Source organism: Pleurodeles waltl, chromosome 9 (assembly GCF_031143425.1).
Source record: "Pleurodeles waltl isolate 20211129_DDA chromosome 9, aPleWal1.hap1.20221129, whole genome shotgun sequence".
NCBI lineage: Eukaryota > Metazoa > Chordata > Amphibia > Caudata > Salamandridae > Pleurodeles > Pleurodeles waltl.
Window position 1 is genome coordinate 993,888,018 of NC_090448.1, and position 22,752 is coordinate 993,910,769.

At 49.3% G+C, this 22,752-nt stretch overlaps 1 protein-coding gene across 1 annotated transcript in view; it reads left to right on the top strand.

Moving 5' to 3' along the window:
* Positions 1–22,752, top strand: part of HGSNAT (heparan-alpha-glucosaminide N-acetyltransferase) — a 307,063-nt gene that overhangs the window by 236,679 nt on the left and 47,632 nt on the right. Inside the window, exon 16 of the mRNA XM_069208519.1 lies at positions 17,347–17,417. Coding sequence (XP_069064620.1) covers positions 17,347–17,417 — 71 coding nt within the window. The remainder of the gene's footprint in view (positions 1–17,346; positions 17,418–22,752) is intronic.

Consider the following 22,752-nt stretch of genomic DNA (forward strand, 5'->3'; position numbering starts at 1 on the left):
CACAGGATAAGAAAACCACGGTGACTCTGTGATACATCAGGCCATTAGCACCCAACTCCAGGACGGAAGTGTTTGGATCACCACTGCTAAACTATCTCTCGAGGGCACCCCCAGTGCATGCAGAGCAGATAGTAGCTAACGGTGCATGATCCATCACACAGCTGACGAGCAGCCTCAGACTTGCAAGGAAGATGGCATTCAGCCAGAAATATGAAGGGCTACCACTTTGAAATGATCACTTTCTGGCTGCCGGACTGGTCGGAATGGGAATCTGGTTCTAATGAATGATGACAATTATCGTAAAGTGGTTTCAGGCCTAAAATTGGCTGCATGTGCAACAGGTTAGCAACCAAAACATATGGGCAGCAGAGTGCGTATGCACATGCTGTGGTGGTGCCCTATATAAAAAAAATAATGGAGATTATAAACGGGCGGTGGGGGCGCTAATAGAATTTAATGAATGGTTGAAGTTTTGACATAGTTGAGGTGAGGTGGACGGATAGGTTTCAAGGAGAGGGGAAGATAGAGGGGGGATGGAGGGACGTTTTCTCTAGAGACCAGTGTTTGAGATGTCCTTAGAAGGGCTTCTACACTACAACTGTTAGTGCTGTATCAGAAAGTATTACAGAAATTTACATAATGGAACTACTCATTTATTGTGGCATATATGGGCCGGATTGTCTGCAAAACCAATACAATTATAATTAAAAAAGCCATTGGATAGCCCTGCATTTCCAGCACCTCTTACTTTTGGGGCAGTCTATTTATAGTGCCGTAGGGTATAGTCTGCAGCGTGCTAGTTTGCCCACTGACTCACACTGGTGTGTCTGACTGATGAATTCTGGGTTTTTATATATGACTTGAGCATCTTCATTCTTCTTGATGCAAAATTGTATGTGATGGCCACACCACTCTGGTGGATGAGTAGGGTCGCATCAGATTAAGCACAAGAGTATTAGAAGAGAGGGAGAGAGAGAGAGATATTGTTCCTGTTAGATCTGGCTTTAGCCAAGACCCTTTGATCCAGCAGTGAAAGACAGTGCTTTACTACTTAGCATTATGGGTTTTCAGCCAGCCCTCTGCATCCATTGGTCTGTCGTTGTGTCAGTCATATTTTGCTCCTGCTAACCACAGCACACAGCAGGGAGTAGTGGTTCAGCCTACTTGAGCCATAGACTGCATTCAGTGCAAATGATGGCGTTCTGCTTCGAAACAATGTGGCCTTCTTCCCAAAAAAAATGTCCCTTTCATTGCCTAGGACTGTGCATTTTTTACATTTTTAGGTCTGGCTTGACACCGCAGCTGTCACCTTTCCTGATGTTATCACAAAATGAGCATTCAGGAGGACTTCAGGAAGGGAATGAGGCTCCAACCACTTTTTGGTTTATTTGAATACAGCTTTTAATTTTTGACCAAAGCTTCCACAGAAGAGTGCTCAACTATTAAGCCGCTTTGATCATTTGTTTATCATGTTGTGTGTGCCAGAGCTTTCATCATTTCAAGCTATTGAGTTACAACAAAAGCTTGATGGAATGCCCTTTAGGACACATGCACACCACTATTGTTGTGCTTTGTCAGCAGCACATATGGGAGGAGGGCAGTCAACAAGAAAGTGTAGCTGTTCCAACCCCCTCCCACCTTTTATTTCTAGCATCAGAATCAGGGATACCTTAACGTGACACTCCTTCATAGAATGGTGCGATGTGAACATAGAAGCTTTATAAGCTCCCTGAATCCACTTTGCTTATTTTTCTCTCCACAGTCCTTACCACGTCCTGTCATTCATTATTATATCAACCTGTACATCAAGAGTCATTACATCACAGTTTATAGGTTGTGCATAGAAGCGTGCAAGCACTGCTTTTCCGATGTGTTGTTATCTATTTGGGCTTTTAACCACGCCCACCTCACGCCCATCACTATTGCTCTTTCATGGGCTTGCCCTTCAAAAATTCTTTGTTATCATTGGTAAATGCTCTACGTTTGTCCCTCCTTGGAGCGGTTTGGTTACAACCTTGGACATCGACCCTGTTACATGGCTATTTGCACTTTTGCTGATACCTTTGACTGCAAGCGAACTTCTTTTTCCTTTTGTGTGTCTCCTTCACGCTCATGCCCTGGCACTTTTAATTGGCTCACTTATGTGAAACTGTTTCACTTTTAATTTTTAATTTATGTGGAAAGAAAAGTCCGGTTAGAAGTTTACAACGCTAATAGCTTTAACTCAAGCAAATGTGCAACCCATTGCATTGCAAATGCTTGTTTACATCTATCGTGCCTTTAGCTTGCTTGTACGTTTGTAAATATTATTTCTAGCTTTATATATGTAAATTTCAAAAAGTTAATTTAATCATTCATTTTAATTTAGTGTTCATATTTTAAAAGTATAATACTGTGATATTTAATTTACATCTTATTGAATTTTTATATATTAATTTGTTTAATGTACTGTACTTTTAAATCACTCTTCCCTGAGCCTAAAGTGCAGATGCCCCCCAACAAGAAAAAGAAAACAGTTTGGGGGTCATTCTGACCTCGGCGGTAAAAGCCGCTTACCGCCGGTCAGAAGGCCGCCACAATACCGCCGCGGCCGCGGTCAGCCGCCACGGACATTCTGACCCACAACTGCAAAACCTCCGAAAATCCGCCCTCCACTGCAGTCCGCCACATCAGCGGCCAGCGGTAAACTGGAGAAGACCAAACCTCCACCGCCACGCCAACAGAAATACGCCCATCCCATTATGACCCGCAAATCCACGCGGCGGTCATTCAACCGCGGTATTCCATTGGCGGTACACACCGCCGCGGTCAAAATACACACACCTTTACAAACCCCTACCACATTGGACAATTTGAAAGGCACACACCTGAAACACATACACACACCACTCCCACACATCCAATACCATATAAAACACACACCCACATCACCCACAAACCCCTACCAACAAAAACCAGAGACGAAGGAGAGAGAGACACATCAGAGAATAGAGAGCCAGACACACAGAGGCACACCGCAACATCACACACACCACATAGAAGCACAAAGCACCACACACCAACACACACATCATCACATACACCACCCCACACCTCATACACACCACCCCATGGCACCACAAAGGCACCCACGCTTTTCGGACCAAGAACTCCGGGTCATGGTGGAGGAGATCATAAGAGTGGAACCCCAGCTCTTCGGCTCACAGGTCCAGCACACCACCATAGCAAGGAAGGCGGAGCTCTGGCAGCGGATCGTGGACAGGGTCAACGCGGTGGGACAGCATCCCAGAAATCGAGAGGACATCCGCAAACGATGGAACGACCTACGGGGGAAGGTGCGCTCGATGGTCTCGCGACACAACATCGCAGTGCAGAAGACTGGCGGGGGACCCCCACCCACTCCACCCGAATTTACAACATGGGAGCAAGAGGTACTCAACATCCTGCATCCTGATGGCCTCGCTGGAGTACACGGAGGAATGGACTCTGGTAAGTACAAGGCCAACCACTTCACCCCCCCCCCCCCCCAGCATGCTAACCCCCACCCTCACCCCCAACCCCCCATCACACATCCTCCCTGAGAAAATATCTCCCCAGCACAACCCACCCAACACCAACCCCTGCATGCCACCCCCAAACTATGGACACCCATCACCTAAGCATGACCACTGCACATACCCATCACCCCCCCCACAAAACACCCTCACAACACCTCCCCCAAGGGAATGCCAGCACTGGGGGACAAGGGCACCCATAAAACGCAAGCTAACGCACACACAGAAACAATAACCATACCCTCTTACCCCATGCAGGACCCGAACGACAACACACCGGTCAGGAGGGACCAGAAATGTCCATCCCACCCCCGGAACAGGCCCCTAGTGATGACAGCAGCTCTGTCGACCTGGAACCTGACGACCAGCCCGGACCATCGGGGACCTCTGGGCAGTCGGTTCCCCTCACCCAGACACAGGCCACTGCAGACCCAACCCCCTCTGGGAACAACAGCACAGCTCCCACCCAGCGGGCCCATGCCTCTGTCTCTAGGACAGGTCAAGCAGCGGTGTGTCTACCACTACAGGGCCCCCAGGGTAACCCACCAACCCAACAACAACAGGGACCTGGGGGCAGTGGGAGTGGGCACACCGTCCAGGGGACAGAGGCCCAGGGAAACAGGGCAACTCGGAGGGCTGCTGTGCGACAGGGGGGGGAGGAGAGGCCCAGGGAACCCACTCTCCAAGAGGCCCTCACCACCATCATGGCAGCCTACCACCACTCACAAGAGACGATGGCGACGGTACTGGCCAGGTTCCAGGACATCCAGGCACAGCAGGAGCAACGCTACATGGGGTTCAGCGACCAACTCAGCAACATCTCAACCGCTATGGGGAGCATAGTCCAGGCCCTGAACGTATAGAGGACACGTTTCGGGACCATGTGGCATCACACAGGGCCCCTGTCACTAGCCAGGAACAGGAACAGCCTACCACCTCCGCCGGCGCTAGTGGACAGGAGGCCCCACCACAACGACAGCCCACCAGAACCCCACCTCCTGCTGAACAACAACCGCCCCGCAAAAGGAGCCTGAGATCAAAAAAACCGACAGAGTAGGATGTCAAGTCCCCCGCCAGCATCACATACCCCCTGAAGTCCTCCCACTGTTCCACATTGCCACCCTGTCAAACCTTGAACTGCCCCTGCTCCATCCTGCCACAGGCATATGGACAATGCACCTGTGAGACTGAGAACTGGACTCCGCCATGGACATTACTCCACCCCCACCCATCACTGTTTCACTATCATGTACCAATATCTATGCACTAATAATAAATCACACTTTGCACTGAAATCAATCAGGACTCAGCCTGTCTTATTTACAAATGTATGACACATTACATATCAATTACGTATTATTAACATTGTGAATTACACATACCGAGGTAACTTAGCATTAGTCCATGGGCCAACCAAGCCGAGGTCACTCAGTGGCTCATACAGCACAGAAAAGGGAAGGGAAAATCAAACATCATGTTTATAGGTCTGGGGGGAAATCGACAAAGTTGAGATGCAGGAGGCTTTCAGGAAATGTAAAATGGCATGGGTGATTATTACCTGTGTGCTACTGGAAATACTGTTCTATTACTCTGTCCCTGTTGTCTGTGTCGTCCTCTGAGTCTTCCTCCTCTTCACTCTCTGCAGGCTCCACAGCTGCTTCAACACCACCATCTGCACCATCCTCCTGCAGGAAAGGAACCTGACGTCGCAATGCCAGATTGTGAAGCATACAGCAGGCCACGATGATGTGGCACACCTTCTTTGGTGAGTACATCAGGGATCCCCCAGTCATATGCAGGCACCTAAACCTGCCCTTCAGGAGGCCAAAGGTCCTTTCAATGATCCTCCTAGTTCGCCCATGGGCCTCATTGTACCGTTCCTCTGCCCTGGTCCGGGGATTCCTCACTGGGGTCAGTAGCCAAGGCAGGTTGGGGTAACCAGAGTCACCTATTAGCCACACACGTTGTCTCTGTAGCTGCTCCATCACATAGGGGATGCTGCTATTTCGCATCACATACGCGTCATGCCCTGACCCTGGGAACTTGGCATTTACATGGGAGATGTACTGGTCAGCCAAACAGACCACCTGGACATTCATCGAATGATAACTTTTTCTGTTTCTGTACACCTGCTCATCGTCTTTTGGGGGTACCAAAGCCACATGGGTCCCATCAATGGCACCAATGATGTTGGGGATATGTCCAAGGGCATAGAAATCACCCTTCACTGTAGGCAAGTCACCCTCCTCTGGGAAAATGATGTAGCTCCGCATGAGTTTCATCAGGGCAGACAACACTCTGCTCAAAATCTTTGAAAACATAGGCTGAGACATTCCAGATGACATGGCCACTGTTGTCTGGAATGACCCACTTGCCAAAAAATGGAGGACTGACAAAACCTGCACCAGAGGGGGAATCCCTGTGGGTTGGCGGATGGGGGACATCAGGGCTGGCTCCAGCTGGGCACACAGTTCATGGATAGTGGCACGGTCAAGTCTGTATCGAAGTATTATATGGCGTTCTTCCATTGTCGACAGGTCCACCAGCGGTCGGTACACGCGAGGATTCGTCCTTCTCCTCGCAAGTCCCAGCGGACGGTGCCTAGGAAGGACAACATGGAGCACAGAGTCAGGCAAACCACAGGTACGTACAGACAGCTTGCACAGTTAAAGAATGGCAATGGGTTGAAAGGCGTGTATGTGTGGCAATGCAAGGCTTAGGCCTGTGTGTCGCAGTCAAAATTAAGCCATGTAGGCCCTTGAAATGGCGGCTGCCTGACCTGTGAAGTGGGACAATGGGATGTGAGGTCAATGCGCTGGCGGGGCACACCGTGGCGGTAGGCGGTCGAAGACCGCGGCGCAAAGCCGCATTGGTTAACATTGAACCCTATGGGTTTCAGGAGCCAATGACGATGTGCGCCGGCGGTCGCGGTACGCACCGCCGCGGTACGCACCGCCGCGGGCGTGACCGCCATTTTCTATCTGATTAATCACTCGAGACCTGATCATCCACAGGAGAGGAACTATACTGCAAGTGCTGCTGTGACCTCGGTCTGGAAGATACAATGGCTGCTGCGACTGGGGAAAGGGCCCCTGCCTTCACGTCTGAAGAGTTGGAGAAGCTCGTGGATGGGGTCCTCCCCCAGTATGCGCTACTCTACGGTCCTCCAGACCAACAAGTGAGTACACCGGGTGCACATGGAATGGGCTATGCCTGTGTGGTTTGGGGTGGATGTAAGTTGGTGGGGTGGGGGGCGAATGAGGAGTGCAACGCCCGACAGATGAGAGCATGTGCCATATGGCAAAGTTTGTGGTGGGGGCCAATCACATCTAACATACAGGTCATTGATGATTTCCTCCTTTCCACCCTGTACATGTCAAATAGGTCAGCGCCCATCAGAAGATCGAGATTTGGCGTGCCATCGCCAAGGAAGTCCGGAACTTGGGGGTCCACAACAGACGGGACACCCACTGCCGCAAGAGGTGGGAGGACATCCGCCGCGGAACAAGGAAGACCGCCGAAACACTGCTGGGGATGGCCTCCCAACCTAGGAGGGGTGCCAGTCGCACCATGACCCCCCTGATGTCCCGGATCCTGGCGGTGGCCTACCCTGAATTGGATGGGCGCTTTAAGACATCACAGCAGACACAAGGGGGTGAGTATCAGCACATTCTCCTATCATTCTGCGCAGTGGAGGCGTCTGGGTGGGGGAGGAGGGCTGTGGGTGACATTAGGCCAGGGCGCTTTCTGTAGTGTAGTCCTCTCCCTTAGGCATGGCCCTGTGCCCCCGGCCCCCACCTCTGTAGGGTGACAAGTACAGCCATTGAAGGTCCAGCATCTCCCATGTGCGCGTTTGACGTCTCTTGGCCTGTTGTCCTAGTCAGTAGTACTGAGTAGTGTACCCCGATTGCGCGGCTTAGTGCATTAGGCTCCTGTGTCTGTCCTCTCCGCCAACGGTGTTGACATTGCATGCACTCAACCTGGTCTTCTTTTTTCTCCCCCCACCCTTTCTCTTCATCTTCTTGTGCATGTGTGCATTAGCATCATCAGGAGGAGGAGATTTGGCATCGGAGCACGAGGGAGCTGCAGGACACAAGGCCCCGGTGGGCCCAGGAACAGACACCGAGGGCACCAGTAATCCGGAGGGCGAGGGGAGCACCACGACGGGGACCGCTGGTGAGAGCAGCGACAGCGACACGTCCTCGGATGGGACCTCCCTAGCGGTGGCGGCAACATCCGTGCCCCCCGCCTCTACAGGTACAGCCGCCACCCAGCACACCAGCCCCGCCCTCCCAGCAGCCCCTCAGTCTTCGCTCCGTGCCCGTTCGCCCAGGAAGGCGCGCGTCTCCTTCGCCCCAGGCACCTCAGCCCCTGCCCCTGTTGCCCCTGCTGCCCTCAGTGCGGAGCTCATTGACCTGGTAAGGACGCTCATTGTTGGGCAGACGACCCTTTTGAATGCCATCCAGGGTGTGCAAAGGGAGGTGCAACAGAGCAATGCGTACCTGGAGGGCATTCATTCGGGTCAGGCTGCCCATCAACGAGCGTTCACTGCTCTGGCCTCAGCACTGATGGCAGCCATTGTCCCTGTTTCCAGCCTCCCTCTTCTTACTTACTCCAGCCTTTCTCTGTCTCCTGTTCCTCAGCCTATCCCGTCCACACCATCAGCCCAGCCTGCACACACCTCAACACCCAAGAGCAGCTCATCCAAACACAAGCACCACAGATCCCACAAACACTCACCCAAGCAACACCCAGATGCAGACATTCCAACAGTCACAACCACCTCTGTGTCCCCCTCCTCCTCGTCTCCCTCCTCCCTCCCTGTGACGTCTACACTCACACCTGCATGCACCCCAACATCAGCCAGTGCTTCCATCACCACCTCACCCTCCAGTACAGTCCACACTCGTGCAGTCACCACCCCCACTGCCATTTACACGTCCCCTGTGTCCTCTCCCACTGTGTCTGTCACCCCCTCTTCCAAGACACACAAACGCAGGCAGCCACCCACCCAACAGCCATCCACCTCACGACAGCCTACAGCACCAGCACCTTCACCCAATGACAGCACACCTGACTGTCCTACAACCACCTCCTCTTCCTCCACTTCCATCTCCACTTCTCCTACCCTTTACCTTGGCCCTAAAAAACTTTTCCTGGCTAGTCTTGACCTCTTTCCCCCCGATCAGCTCCCCCCTCCATCTGCAAAGAGTCCCAAGAGCACCGCAGCCACCACCAGCCCAGCTTCATGTGTCACTGTTGTGCATGGGTTCTGGAGCCCACCCTTTGCCAGCAGTGACACATCGATCAGCAGCAAGGACACGTCCAGCCCCCCCCCCCCCGGCAAGAGGACCCGCAAAAACAAGGGCCGCCGTGCGAGGACCGACAGGGCTGCCCCCAAGGAGCAATGTGCGGCCACTTCACCACCCACACCATCTAGGGGAGGCAAGGGCCCGAGAGCCCCATCAAAGGAGCGGAAGGGCAGCAGGAGCGCGGAGAAGGTGGACCCCACATGTCACATCCCAGCTGGGAAGGAGGACACTAAGGAGGCCAGGAGTCCGTCCCTGAAGGGTCCAGAAACGTCACGGTCCGAGGGCGACTGAGCAGGGAGTCCAGGCCAGGTCTGGCTCCCTTGACCTGCTGGATGAGCACCGCTGAACAGGGCCCGCCGTGGAGAAGAGCACCGCTGAACAGGGCCCGCCGTGGAGAGGAGCACCGCTGAACAGGGCCCCGCCGTGAAGATAGGCACCGCTGAACAGGGCCCGCGGTGCAGAAGAGCACCGCTGAACAGGGCCCGCCGTGGAGAAGAGCACCGCTGAACAGGGCCCGCCGTGGAGAGGAGCACCGCTGAACAGGGCCCCGCCGTGAAGATAGGCACCGCTGAACAGGGCCCGCCGTGGAGAAGAGCACCGCTGAACAGGGCCCGCCGTGGAGAAGAGCACCGCTGAACAGGGCCCGCCGTGGAGAGGAGCACCGCTGAACAGGGCCCCGCCGTGAAGATAGGCACCGCTGAACAGGGCCCGTGGTGCAGAAGAGCACCGCTGAACAGGGCCCGCCGTGGAGAAGAGCACCGCTGAACAGGGCCCGCCGTGGAGAGGAGCACCGCTGAACAGGGCCCCGCCGTGAAGATAGGCACCGCTGAACAGGGCCCGCCGTGGAGAAGAGTACCGCTGAACAGGGCCCGCCGTGGAGAGGAGCACCTCTGAACAGGGCCCCACCGTGAAGATAGGCACCGCTGAACAGGGCCCGCGCTGTAGAAGAGCTCCGCTGAACAGGGCCCGCCGTGGAGAAGAGCACCGCTGAACAGGGCCCGCCGTGGAGAGGAGCACCGCTGAACAGGGCCCCGCCGTGAAGGTAGGCACCGCTGAACAGGGCCCGCGGTGCAGAAGAGCACTGCTGAACAGGGCCCGCCGTGGAGAAGAGCACCGCTGAACAGGGCCCGCCGCGGAGAGGAGCACCGCTGAACAGGGCCCCGCCGTGAAGATAGGCACCGCTGAACAGGGCCCGCGGTGCAGAAGAGCACCGCTGAACAGGGCCCGCCGTGGAGAAGAGCACCGCTGAACAGGGCCCGCCGTGGAGAGGAGCACCGCTGAACAGGGCCCCGCCGTGGAGAGGAGCACCGCTGAACAGGGCCCGCGGTGCAGAAGAGCACCGCTGAACAGGGCCCCGCCGTGAAGATAGGCACCGCTGAACAGGGCCCGCGGTGCAGAAGAGCACCGCTGAACAGGGCCCCGCCGTGAGGATAGGCACCGCTGAAGAGGGCCCCGCCGTCTCAAGCACCGCTCCGCTGGGCCCCGCCGTCTCAAGCACCGCTCCGCTGGGCCCTTCTTCTCAAGCACTGCTCCGCTGGGCCCCGCCGTCCCAAGCACCGCTCCGCTGGGCCCTTCTTCTCAAGCACCGCTCCGCTGGGCCCTTCTTCTCAAGCACCGCTCCGCTGGGCCCTTCTTCTCAAGCACCGCTCCGCTGGGCCCCGCCGTCTCAAGCACCGCTCCGCTGGGCCCTTCTTCTCAAGCACCGCTCCGCTGGGCCCTTCTTCTCAAGCACCGCTGCGCTGGGCCCCGCCGTCTCAAGCACCGCTCCGCTGGGCCCTTCTTCTCAAGCACCGCTCCGCTGGGCACCGCCGTCTCAAGCACCGCTCCGCTGGGCCCTTCTTCTCAAGCACCGCTCCGCTGGGCACCGCCGTCTCAATCACTGTTTATGGTTCACTGTGCCCACCATGCCTCCTCCTTGACCAGTGGAGACTGTCATCCACCTGATGGACTGTGGCTTTGCACTCCCCAGGATGGTACAGTGGGCAGCCCACCCACTGTAGAGACATTGAGAGACTGTGGCTTTGCACTCCCCAGGATGGTACAGTGGGCAGCCCACCCACTGTAGAGACATTGAGAGACTGTGGCTTTGCACTCCCCAGGATGGTACAGTGGGCAGCCCACCCACTGTAGAGACATTGAGAGACTGTGGCTTTGCACTCCCCAGGATGGTACAGTGGCCAGCCCACCCACTGTAGAGACATTGAGAGACTGTGGCTTTGCACTCCCCAGGATGGTACAGTTGGCAGCCCACCCACTGTAGAGACATTGAGAGACTGTGGCTTTGCACTCCCCAGGATGGTACAGTGGGCAGCCCACCCACTGTAGAGACATTGAGAGACTGTGGCTTTGCACTCCCCAGGATGGTACAGTGGGCATGGTGGCTCCTCGTGGATCTGGCGTCGTGGACTCATGTGGCTGTGGTGCCCTCCCTTCCCTTCCCCCTGAGGTGCCTGTAGTTTTTACATCTGATGCCCCTGCAGTGTTCTCTCCAAAGGACTCAGGTCTCCTGTGTGGGCTTTGCCCTTGTGTCTCAAAACTTTGGCCCACGGACATGATGAATTCGTAGGATGTGCAGGACTTGTTACTTCAGTTATACACTGAGGTGTTTGTCATTTGTTTTCTTGTGAATACCTTTCATGGTTGTCCGATAATTTTCAGGAGCTTTTTGGTACATAAATATTTATTCCAAATTTGATTATGTCCTAGCATTTTTCAGGGGTGTTTGGGTGGTGTCACTGTGACTTGTTGCTCTGCATTTGTGTGTACATAGTTGGGGGGGGGGGGGTCGCATATGTGTGTGCCCGTAACCTTTCGTCCTCCCCCCTCCCGTGTGTCGTAGGTGCAGTACTCACCGTTGTCGTCTGCGCCGGACTTCGTACTTGTGGTAGATGAGAAGGTAGACGAGAGCAGGTAGGATGTTTAATTCGGGTTCCATGCTGTCCTCCTTCCTTCTGGAGTGCGTAGTGGTGAGCGTTTTCCCGTTCGCAGTCTGTTTCCGCCGTGTTTTTATCGGCGGTGCTCCCGCCCCGGAAAAGGTGGCGGATTGGTGAGTTGTGATAGTGTGGGCGGTACATTGTCTGCCGCCTGGCTGTTGGCAGTGACCGCCGCGCTGTTTGTTTGTACCGCCGTGGCGGGCGGAGTGTTAAAGTGGCTGTCTGTGTTGGCGGTTCCCGCCAGGGTCAGAATTCCATATTTTTTACCGCCAGCCTGTTGGCGGGTTGGCCGCCGCTTTAACACCGACCGCCAGGGTTAGAATCACCCCCTAAGTCTCTTGGGTCGTTAAATCCATGACCCCAGGAGAACCTAACATATTTTAAAGCACTACGAGCTGGAGTGCATGGCCATTTTCTGGTTGTTTTTATAATTGAATGTTGTGAGCTGAAAATTGTTAAAAGGAAGACTCAGAGACATGTTGGTTATATTCAAAACAAACATCTCTGAGTCTTTCTTTTAACATTTTTCAACAAACAAAATGCCTTAAAAAAAATGTTGAAAGAAACACTCACATACATGTTTATTTTTTAATTAAAACTTTATTAAACATTTTTATAAATAAACATTGCATTTTGTGAATTACGGAAATATAAATTTGATTACAAATATTGGTGATTTTTGGAGAAAGATGATAGATCTTTTATATATTGATATACTCCCCCCTTGATAAAACTAATAGACCCACTTTTTATATTTTGGTGTTGTGATTCTTTGACAAAGTCAGTAACTCTTCCTGAGTGCAGCCAGGACTTGTGAGAATAACTGCACGCTGCACATGCCGTAAGGCCATGCGAAACGGAGGGTTGGCTACCCATGGAGTGTTTGATGGAAGTCCTGGCTACAGGCCAAGCCCTGCAGCCAACACCAAGCCAATCACGGCCAGAGGTCGTGCGTGGGGTGAGGTTGACTTTTCATGTGGTAAAAAACGAGTTACTTGCCTGTACATTATGGTTCTCCAGTATTGATATATTTCATAGATTCACATGCTTGAATCTTCCCCATCCCACGGTAATTATAACTAGTAATAGAAGTTTCCAATTTGAATAAATTGTAATAGCATTTCCTCATAGGATTGAGTAGCAATCCACATCATTTTGTGCATAACCAAAGTTCAGTCGAGCAGAGCTTGCACACTTTTCCTCCTGTCCAGTAACTTCACACCTCAGATTTCTAAGCATGAGTGAATAAAAGAGCCCCTGACACGTAAGAAACATCAATGAGGTGAGCAACTGGAGGGGAGTTGGGTGGGTACATGTGTAACTATATGAACAATTTAAATGCTGGGGAACCACAGTGTACGGGGAAGTAATTTGTTTTTTCTCCAGTATTGCAACTTTCATAGATTTACATACTTGAATCTGAATAGCGAGCAGTGAACCAATAAGAATAACATAGAACTAGCTCAAGTCTACTCTATTCTATTCCAAAACAATCTGCCCCACTCGAATCCAAATCAATCTGCCCCACTCCAATCTGCTCAATCGAAAACAATCTGTCCAACCGCAACCTGCTGCACTCCAATCCAAAACAATCTGTCCTCTCCTAGCTCCCCCACTGTAGTCCAGTCCAATCTGCCCCACTCCAGTTCACAACAATCTGCCCCACTCCAACCCGTCAGACTCAAGTCTGCCCCAGTGTAATCCAAAACTGTCTGCTCCACCCCAATCTGTCCCAACTGCCAAACTGAAATGTAGTATTTTCTATTATTAACTTTATTTTTTTATTTTGCCAAGTCTTCTTTTCTCATTTTGCTCTTATGTTTTGTTTTTGCTCGTGGGAATCGTTCTCAAAAGATAACTATCTTGTTCCAAATATTGCAAAGCAAAATTGTTTCTTTCTTATCAGTATTTTTTAAAATTATAATTTAAAACACATAATTGTGCAGTACGCTCCAATCCGCCCTACCCCAATCCACTCCAGTCCACCACACTCCAGTCCTCCCAACCCACCCTACTCCAATCTGCCCCACTTCAATCCAAAACAATCTGCCCCACTCCCATCCAAAAAAACTGCTGCACTCAATACAGAAATTCAAAACAATATGCCCCACCCAAATCCAAAACAATCTGCTCCAGTCCAAAGCAATCTGCCCCACTCCAGCCTGCCCCATTCCAATCCAAAGCAATCTGCAACACACAAATCCAAAACAATATGCCCCACTCCCAACCAAAGAAAAACTGCCCCACTCCAATACAGAAATCCAAAACAATATGTCCCACTCCAGTCCACAAAAATTGGACTCACCCAAATCCAAAACAATCTGCCCACTCCAAAATGCCCCACTCCAATCCAAAGCAATCCAAAACAATCAACCCCACTCCAGTCTACCCCACTTCAATCCAAAACAATCTGCTCCACTCCAACTCAAAGCAAAGTGCCACATGTCAGTGTGCCCCACTGCAGCCCACGACAATCTGCCCTGCTCCAGTCAAAAACAATCTGCCCCACTCCATTCAGTCACACTTCAGTCCAATCTGCCACACTCCAGTCCATTCCACCCCACTCCATCCCAATCCACCACACCCCAATACTCCCAACCCACCAACTCCAATATTTCCCCATCAATCCAAAACAATCTGCCTCACTCCAATACAGCAATCCAAAACAAATCTGCCCCACTTCAATCACAAACAATCTGCCCCACTCCAGTCCAAAACAATCTGCCCTACACCAGTCCACCCCACTCCAGACCGCCCGCTCCAATCCAGTTCACCTCACCTCACCCCATTCCAATCCATCTCAGTTTAGTCCACTCCAACCCACCACACCCCAGCCCACACCAATTCAATCAAACCCAACCCAGACCAATCTACCCCACTCCAATCCAATCTACCCCACTCCAATCCAATCTACCCCACTCCAATCCAATCTACCCCACTCCAGTTCACTACAATCCAATCCAACCCACTCCAGTCCAACCCACCCCACTCCAAACCACCACATTCCAATCCAGCCCATTCCAATCCAGCCATCCCCACTCCAATCCAGCCCACCCCTATCCAATTTAATCCAATCCACCCACACCAATCCACCCACCTCACCACAGTCTATCCCACACCAATCCACCCCAGTCCAATCTAGTTTCAGCTTAATCCAACCCACTTGTTTTGCTTTCCCTAATGAACAAGCTGATATAAATCTCTGGAATGCACTTCTCAGTTCAAAGAAGACATTTATTATTATTTCACCACAAGGTTCCTAAAAAAGGACATTAGTAGGTCGGAAGCACATGTTTAAAATTAGTCACAGCAATGAAATGAAAATATACCAAAATGATTCTCAACTGCAATGTACACAGCAAATATATGTAGTTATGATTATGCAAAGCAAAGAATAAAGTAAAAATTAATCATCGTAGGGCCTACCAAGCTCTTTATCTTTCTCATGCCAGCAAGAAGATGACCCCGTTCAACTGCGAGATAGAGATCTCTACCCTCACAGGACAGATAGTCAGACATTCGACGTCTAATCCTGACCGAGGTCTTGGAAATTCCACCACTACTGAGTAGGGCCACCTTTTCATATCTTAAAGAACCGAAGAGGGCTTTCTGAAAAAAAAAAAAACTCCCATGAAAGAGAAATATTCAAACATGCTGGCTAATGTAGGTCAGAGTTGAAAGAAACAGGTTGGAACTGGCCAGTCTCCCAAATTGTCTCTCTTAAGGCCAAACCGTTCCCTGCACTGAAAACAGAAGTCTGGTACATTCTTATCGTGCTGACTGACTAACTGTTCGGTGATAATTAGGCCTAGCTCTTTGGTGAGAAAGAATACGAAAACAAGCACAGTTTACAATGTGGAAAAACACAGACGCTTTTAACAAGGCAATGTCTAACGCTACGATAAAGTCAATAGGCAGCTAAACTGAATACAAAAAGTAGTCTGCAATTGGTGAACACTGAACAACTAATTAAGGTGCAAGGCGGTGCAACACAAAGTCAGTGGTCAAAAACACATATTTCATTACACCACTCCAATCCATCCCACACCACTTTAATCCACCCCACTCCAATCCAATCCACTATACTCCACACCATTTCAATCCACCACACTCCAATCCAGTTCATGCTAGTCCAATACTGTCCATCCCTCACCAGTCCAATCCACCCCAATCCAGTTCACCTCACCCGGTCCAATCCACCCCACTCAGTCCAATCCACCTCACTCCTTTCCTCTCCACCCCACTTCAGTCCACCCCATTCCAATCCAATGCACGTCACTCAAACCTCTCACCTCACACCAGTCCAATCCACCCCACCTCAGTACATTCCACCCACTCCAATCCACCTTACCACACCCCAATCAAGTCCAACCCACACCACCCCAGTCCCCCCCATCCAGTCCACCCAAACCAGGTTCAATCTACTCCACCCCATCCACTCCAAACCCCACAATCCAGCTCACCGGACTGCACTCCAATCCTCCACACTCTACTCCAATTCAACCCACTCTACTCCACTGCTACTCATTCTACTTAAATTCACCCCACTCTACTCCAATCCTCACCACTCTACTCCACCCTACTCCACTTCAATCCACCCCACTCTGCTCCAGTCCATCCCACTCCCCACCATTTCACTGTACTTCAATCCATCCCACTAAAACCCAGTCCAATTCACACCATCCTAATTCAGTCCACCCTACTCCAACCCACTCCAGTCCAATTCACCTTAACCCACCCCACTCCACTCAATACAATCCACCTTATTCCACCCAATTCCTGTCCAATCCACACCAATCCATCCCACTCCAATCCAACCCAGCCCAACCCATGTGTTTGCCACAAGATAAATGCCTTTTTTATGAGAGGTGAACTCCTGTAACCCTTCTACCCTCCCCACAATGCCCACTGACATTTCACCACCTCAAACTGCAGTGGCGTTTAGGTAGGCGCTGCAGTGCAGGCAGTAAAATGTCAGTCGGCTTTTCAAATGCAGTGAAAAGTCTGCATACAATCAAGATCACAGGCATAATAATGCTTCACATTTTTACACTAACTCTTACCCAACGAGGAATAACACAACCTGTTGAACTGAACTGGGGTGACGTGGCAGGCAAAATAACGATGGATTAAACCCAGATCTGTGACTGGGGGTGAGTGTTTGAAAAGTTTCAACACTCCGTCCATCATTTTATTTTGTGATGTTGGCTGCCATATAATGCCTGCAAATGTAGCTGCTGTGGTCTTGGAAGCATTCACAATATGCACAGTTGTGGAGGGCATTTCCACTGGGACATAGCCGCACTACTCTTCTTGGTGTGAATCCCACCTGTATTTTCCTTAACATTTTCTTAGACTTTGGTAACTTGCTTCTCCTTAAATGATATTGCCCTTTGCTATCATAATATTATATTAATCATCATTTTAAATAAGAAAAAACAAGCATGGAATCACACCATTCTTGAAAAAGACAGTACAAAGTTTTTGGCAAGACTTACTTTTATCACTTTTTAATTTATTCATTTAATTTTTCCTTATTTTTTAAAGGGAGTCATTTCAGCTATTTTGACAAAATGTTCACAAAACGAAGGATTTATTCCAGTCAACAAGAATCTTTGGTAAGTGTTTTACCGTGTGACATTAGTGTACAATGTTTTATGCAAAGATTAATTTTCGTGCTACATATTCCTCTAATTGTGGTCAGTTTGACTAAACCTCAAATGTAGATTTATGGTGAAGTAAAAGTCGAGCAATTACTAGGGGGAAGTCACTTGTTACAAATATTTTAGGCTTGTAGGAATCTCCTGATGGGAACACAAACAACTCCAGAACGGTTTTTGCTAATTACAGCCTCATCATTGAGGTATAACTTTATTCATATGGCGCAGCGAGTACAAGACCCACATCTGGGCATACCCTTTGCACTGAGGAAAACAAAAAAGGTGATTGGTGGAATGCTAGAATTAATCTCAGCAATTGGTAATTACTCAAGCCACATTCCAGGCCATTGTTGTTTTACAAACTGTGCCACTCCAGACAGTGGCAAGCTAAATGCATGTGCCAGGCCAGGTCCCCCCCAGATGGGTGCATAAGCAAGACCAGATCAGTGTCGGCCTCTTTGGGCCCCATCTAATGAGACTGGTACTCTTCTACATAGCACAAAAAGCCACCCTATGACTCCCTGACAAAGAGGAACTTTATCTGTAGAAACATGCACTTCCCCAGCTAGAGGGGTACTCCACAAAACAAATGGGAACTCCTCCACATAGACTTATGTTTAACCTAACACACAGACAACATATAAATATCTATATCTATATTCACTTAAAAAGGTTACAGGGATGTTATACATTTAAACGTATCAAAGCATAGAAATTCCCCAGTTATAGTTTCTGAACAGCTTGCACTCAGCCAAGCACACTCCTCTGTGTGGCTCGCGGATTTCCGGCATTCCATGATGGATGCACATCCCTATATATACACATTTTTTCCCCTCGTGAAACACAAAAAAAACACTGAACAGATGCACAGCAAAACACAAAAAGGTTGCTTTCTTACTGCCAAATTTGGTGTAATTCCATCCAGTAGTTTCGGCACTATTGCTGTTCAAAATCCATATGGAAATATGAATGGGAAAGAAGTGTTTTGTAACCCCCCTTTTTTCTCGACCTCATATAGCCACATCCACCCCATTCCCCCAGGACGGATCACCCTTAAACGTTTTAGACAGCAGCAGACGTGAATGGCAATTTCTTTTGGGAAAGTTTCGTGAAGGTTTGCCAAGCAGTGCCAAAGATATAGGCAAGTAAGAAAACACTTTTTATATAGAAATTAGGTCCTAAATATAACTACCTAATGGTGACCGCCACAAGGTTATATAAAATTATGCACTGAAAAAAAACCAAAGGTTACATGGATGTTATAGTTAGATTTTGCACACACAAAACCATAAGGAATTCATCAGTTATCGTTATCTCAAGTAACTATTACTTAAGGGAATTATAACTCGTGACCCTGCCATGCACAGTTTTCTCATCAATAATTTAATTGCAGATGTTGCAGTGATATTATCAATTATGTCCTAGAAGGTATCATGAGTAATGTAATATGTGTGGTAATTAGCAGTGCATGGCAAGGGCGCGAGTTATAGTTACCTAAGGGAACAAGTTATAGCTATTTGAGATAACTATAACTGCTGATTTTTTTATGGTTTTGTGTTTGTAAAATCTGAACCTAACTATAATGTCCCTGTAACCTTTGTGATTGGCTGTGTGTGAGTGGTTTTGGGGGTCTGTGAGTGGGTGTGTGAATGGCTGTATTGGGTGTGTGTGTGTGTGGCTGTGTGGGTCTGTGAGTGGGTGTGTGAATGGTTTTGTGAGTGTGTGAGTGGCTGTATGGGTGTGTGAGTGGTTATGTGGGTGTGTGAGTGGCTGTGTAGGTCCATGAGTGGTTGTGTGGGTGTGGAATGGGTTATGGGTATGTGGATGCTGTGTTGGTCTGTGAGTGGGTGTATGAGTTGTTCTGTGGGTGTGTGAGTGGCTGTATGGGTGTGTGAATGGGTGTGTGAGTATTTGTATGTTTTTTTAATTAGGGTCTGGATCTGCAGATCCACCCAAATCCATTGGAATCCGTGAGCATCTGGGTGCATCCGCAGATCCTTGCGCATTAAAAAAAACATTTTGACAATTTCTTGCCCATGAGGGGCTCACCCCACATACCGCACCATCAGTCCCATGGGATCAGGGTACCTCTACCCTGATCCCTTCTATCACCTTAATATTTTAGTTTCCCCTCGGGGGACCGAGTCCCTATGAACAAAATGGCAGCCTCACTTTCCTCTCAGGTTGTGGCCAGCCAATCACGACATTGCTGTTAGCAAATCGATCCACGAAACCACCCGGATCCGTGGAGGATCTGTCGCGGATCTGTGTCTCTAGATATACATAAATTCTTTTTCTTTAACAACTCCAAAACTAATAAACAGATTTACACTAAATTACAAAAAGAGATCTCTCTGGACCAAGATCTACCTTTCTGCCAAATCTGGTGTATTTCCGTTCAGCGATTCGGGCTGTATTCCTGTCTACATTCCCTATGGGAAACTGCATGGCGAGAATGTGTTATGTAGGATGTATATGTATATGGGGTGGGCCCCCCTGGCACAGCCCCACACTGATTTTCAGCTGCACCCGTCGTACAGCCGCAACATCGCCGGCTCCATTTGGAGCCGGCACCAATGTTGCAGCCCAGCGGGGATGTCAGAATGGGCACGGCGGTTACAACTTGGCGGGCGGCAAAATGAGGCCCATAGTGATTTGTCTTATCTTTTTGATACAATGAATTAGCATTAATTGAATAATATAATAATTCTTTTTCAATTATTTAATATTTGTGGTGTATTTATTTTGTTTTTGTGTAAATGTTTCTAGTATTGAGTTTTTTCTCCTCACATTTCTGTAGTATAGTGGGATCTAAAATCACTTTGTCCCCATTCTGTGTCTAATGAGATTTGGGATTTTTTAGATACGTCTACAGCCCGAACCGCTGAACAGAATTACACCAAATTTGGCAGGAAGGTAGATCTTGGTCCACAGACTGTCCTTTTTATGATTTGGTGTAAATCCGTTCAGGAGGTTTTGCGTTATTTAGGGTTAGAAAATATAGATACATAGGTATGCGGATTCATTACCTGATTGGTTGGCCGCAACCTGACAGAAAAGTTGCAGCCACCATTTTGTTTGTCACATAGGCTGGGGGGGTTGGGGACAGTGCAAAAACAGGTAAGGGGCCGGGATATAGGTATCCTGGCTCCTTAGGACACCTAGTGGGGGTCCCTTAGGGAACCCTCATGGCCAAAAACTTGCCATTTTTTTTCCGATCTGCAGATCCTCAGCAGGGCTCAGCATTGCCCCCTGTGTATATCTGCACTTGATTCACAGATCCAGTGATAAATTGAAAAAGAAAACACCCGATACATCCAATTCCATGCTGCCATGTGCAGCTTGGGTTTGGGGCATGTGAGGCCAGGCGCTGCGGCCAACCCCCATGGCGCATGGCCGAAGGCCGCACTTGGTGCTGGTTATATTAGCATGCATGTTAAAAAAAAAATAGAGTTAAGTTGACGTTTTATTGTACAAAATCATAGAAATTTAGCAGTTATAGTTATACTTACACTTACCTGATGAAACTATAACTTGTGCCGGAAAGTAAGTTTAGGCAATGAGTGATCGTTTCTTAACATAAGTATAAGTATAGCTTTAATTGCTGAATTTCTGTGGTTTTGTATGGGTAAAAAGTCAACTTACCTATTACGTCCATGTAATCTTTGTTTTTTCAGTGAATATATATATATATATATATATATATATATATATATATATATATATATATATATATATATATATATATATATATATATATATGCCAAAGTCAATTGTGCCCACTTGGCAAACGGAAAATGCGCTTACTCCTCAATGTGTTTTACAGAACTTATTTTGTAGCAATGCGTTTCAACCTTACAGTCTTCTTCACAGTTTCACAAAGTGCACCATCACCCTTAAAAGCATGAGTACAATAAAAATACATACATGCTTTCGTTTTCCTGCAAAGCATGTGTCAAATGAAAACAGCCTCCATCCCTTTCATAAAATAAGAGGGGAAAGAAAAACAATTTTAATAAGTGGCATCACTAATTACTAATTTGTTTATTGGTCACAGCATATGTTGCACAGTCAAAAGTTTAACTATATGATTCTTATATTGAAAATATATATTATATATATATATATATATATATCAGTCATCCAACTGAAAATATATATTATATATATATATATCAGTCATCCAACAGCCGTGCCAGCTTCAATGCCTTCAGTCGAGCCTCAGCACCTTTCTTGGCCTTCTGCCCCCCAGGTCCTCTATCTTCTCAACAATGGCGGGTCAGTGATGGAAAGGAGGCCCTCTTCTGGTAGATCCCTCAGTGTCATTTCAAATTCTCCTGGACTGGCCATCAGGCCGAACCCTATGAGCACAACCTCTTCAATTCAGCCCAAAGCACTAGAATATTATGACAGTGAGATAAATCCAGATCCCAAGACTCCAAATATGAGTGTGGCCACTGCCGGTTACACAAATAACCCATGCTCCTGCGGAGCACCACCCCCACTCGAAGTCGAGTCCGGATACTGACAGCATCATGAGTCTGCCACTCCGTTTAGGCCATGGATAGCACTGGCATAAGACCTCAGAGCTGAAGCTTTTGGTGCCAGCAACACTCCCTTTTCTGTCCACAAAAGCTTCAAACAAAAAGCCGTCTTCCTCTGAGTCCTCGGGCACTTCCACACCAGCACCAAAATGCCGACTTGCACTGAAGGCTACACTGGTGATGCAGCTGGCCGCTGCACTGAAACCTTACTCGGTGTGGGAAATTCACTCGACACCGAAGACATCATAAATAATCATCACTGAGGACTCGGAGCAAGCCATTCTCCAGTGTCTCCAAGAGGAGCTCGGCTCTCGGCAAAAGAGGCTCTTCATACACTCGCAGATGTGAACAGTTACCACCAAGCCCCTGCGGAAGCCACAGGACATTTTTACCAAGAAATGGAAGCTGTCCTTCAAGGAGCATATTTCCCTCAAGGCTCCACCTTCTCCAAGGCAGAAGAAATACTATGACGGGGCAGTACTCCCATCCCTATTCGACCACCTCCTCTCGTCCTACACCCACCACACGTGCCACCTTCGCTGGCCTCAGAGGTGGTTACAAGGGCAGTAACACCAGAGGGAGAACCAAAGGAGGTGCATCTAACTTGGCCACCTCCACCAATCAGTGGCTCCCTTTCCTCCTCGCCACCTCACCTCCGATCAAACTACTTCTGTCGGGGGAAGACTACAGGTTTTCCTTCCCTATTTGGAAGAGATCACTTCTGACCAGTAGGTGCACTGCAACGGCAT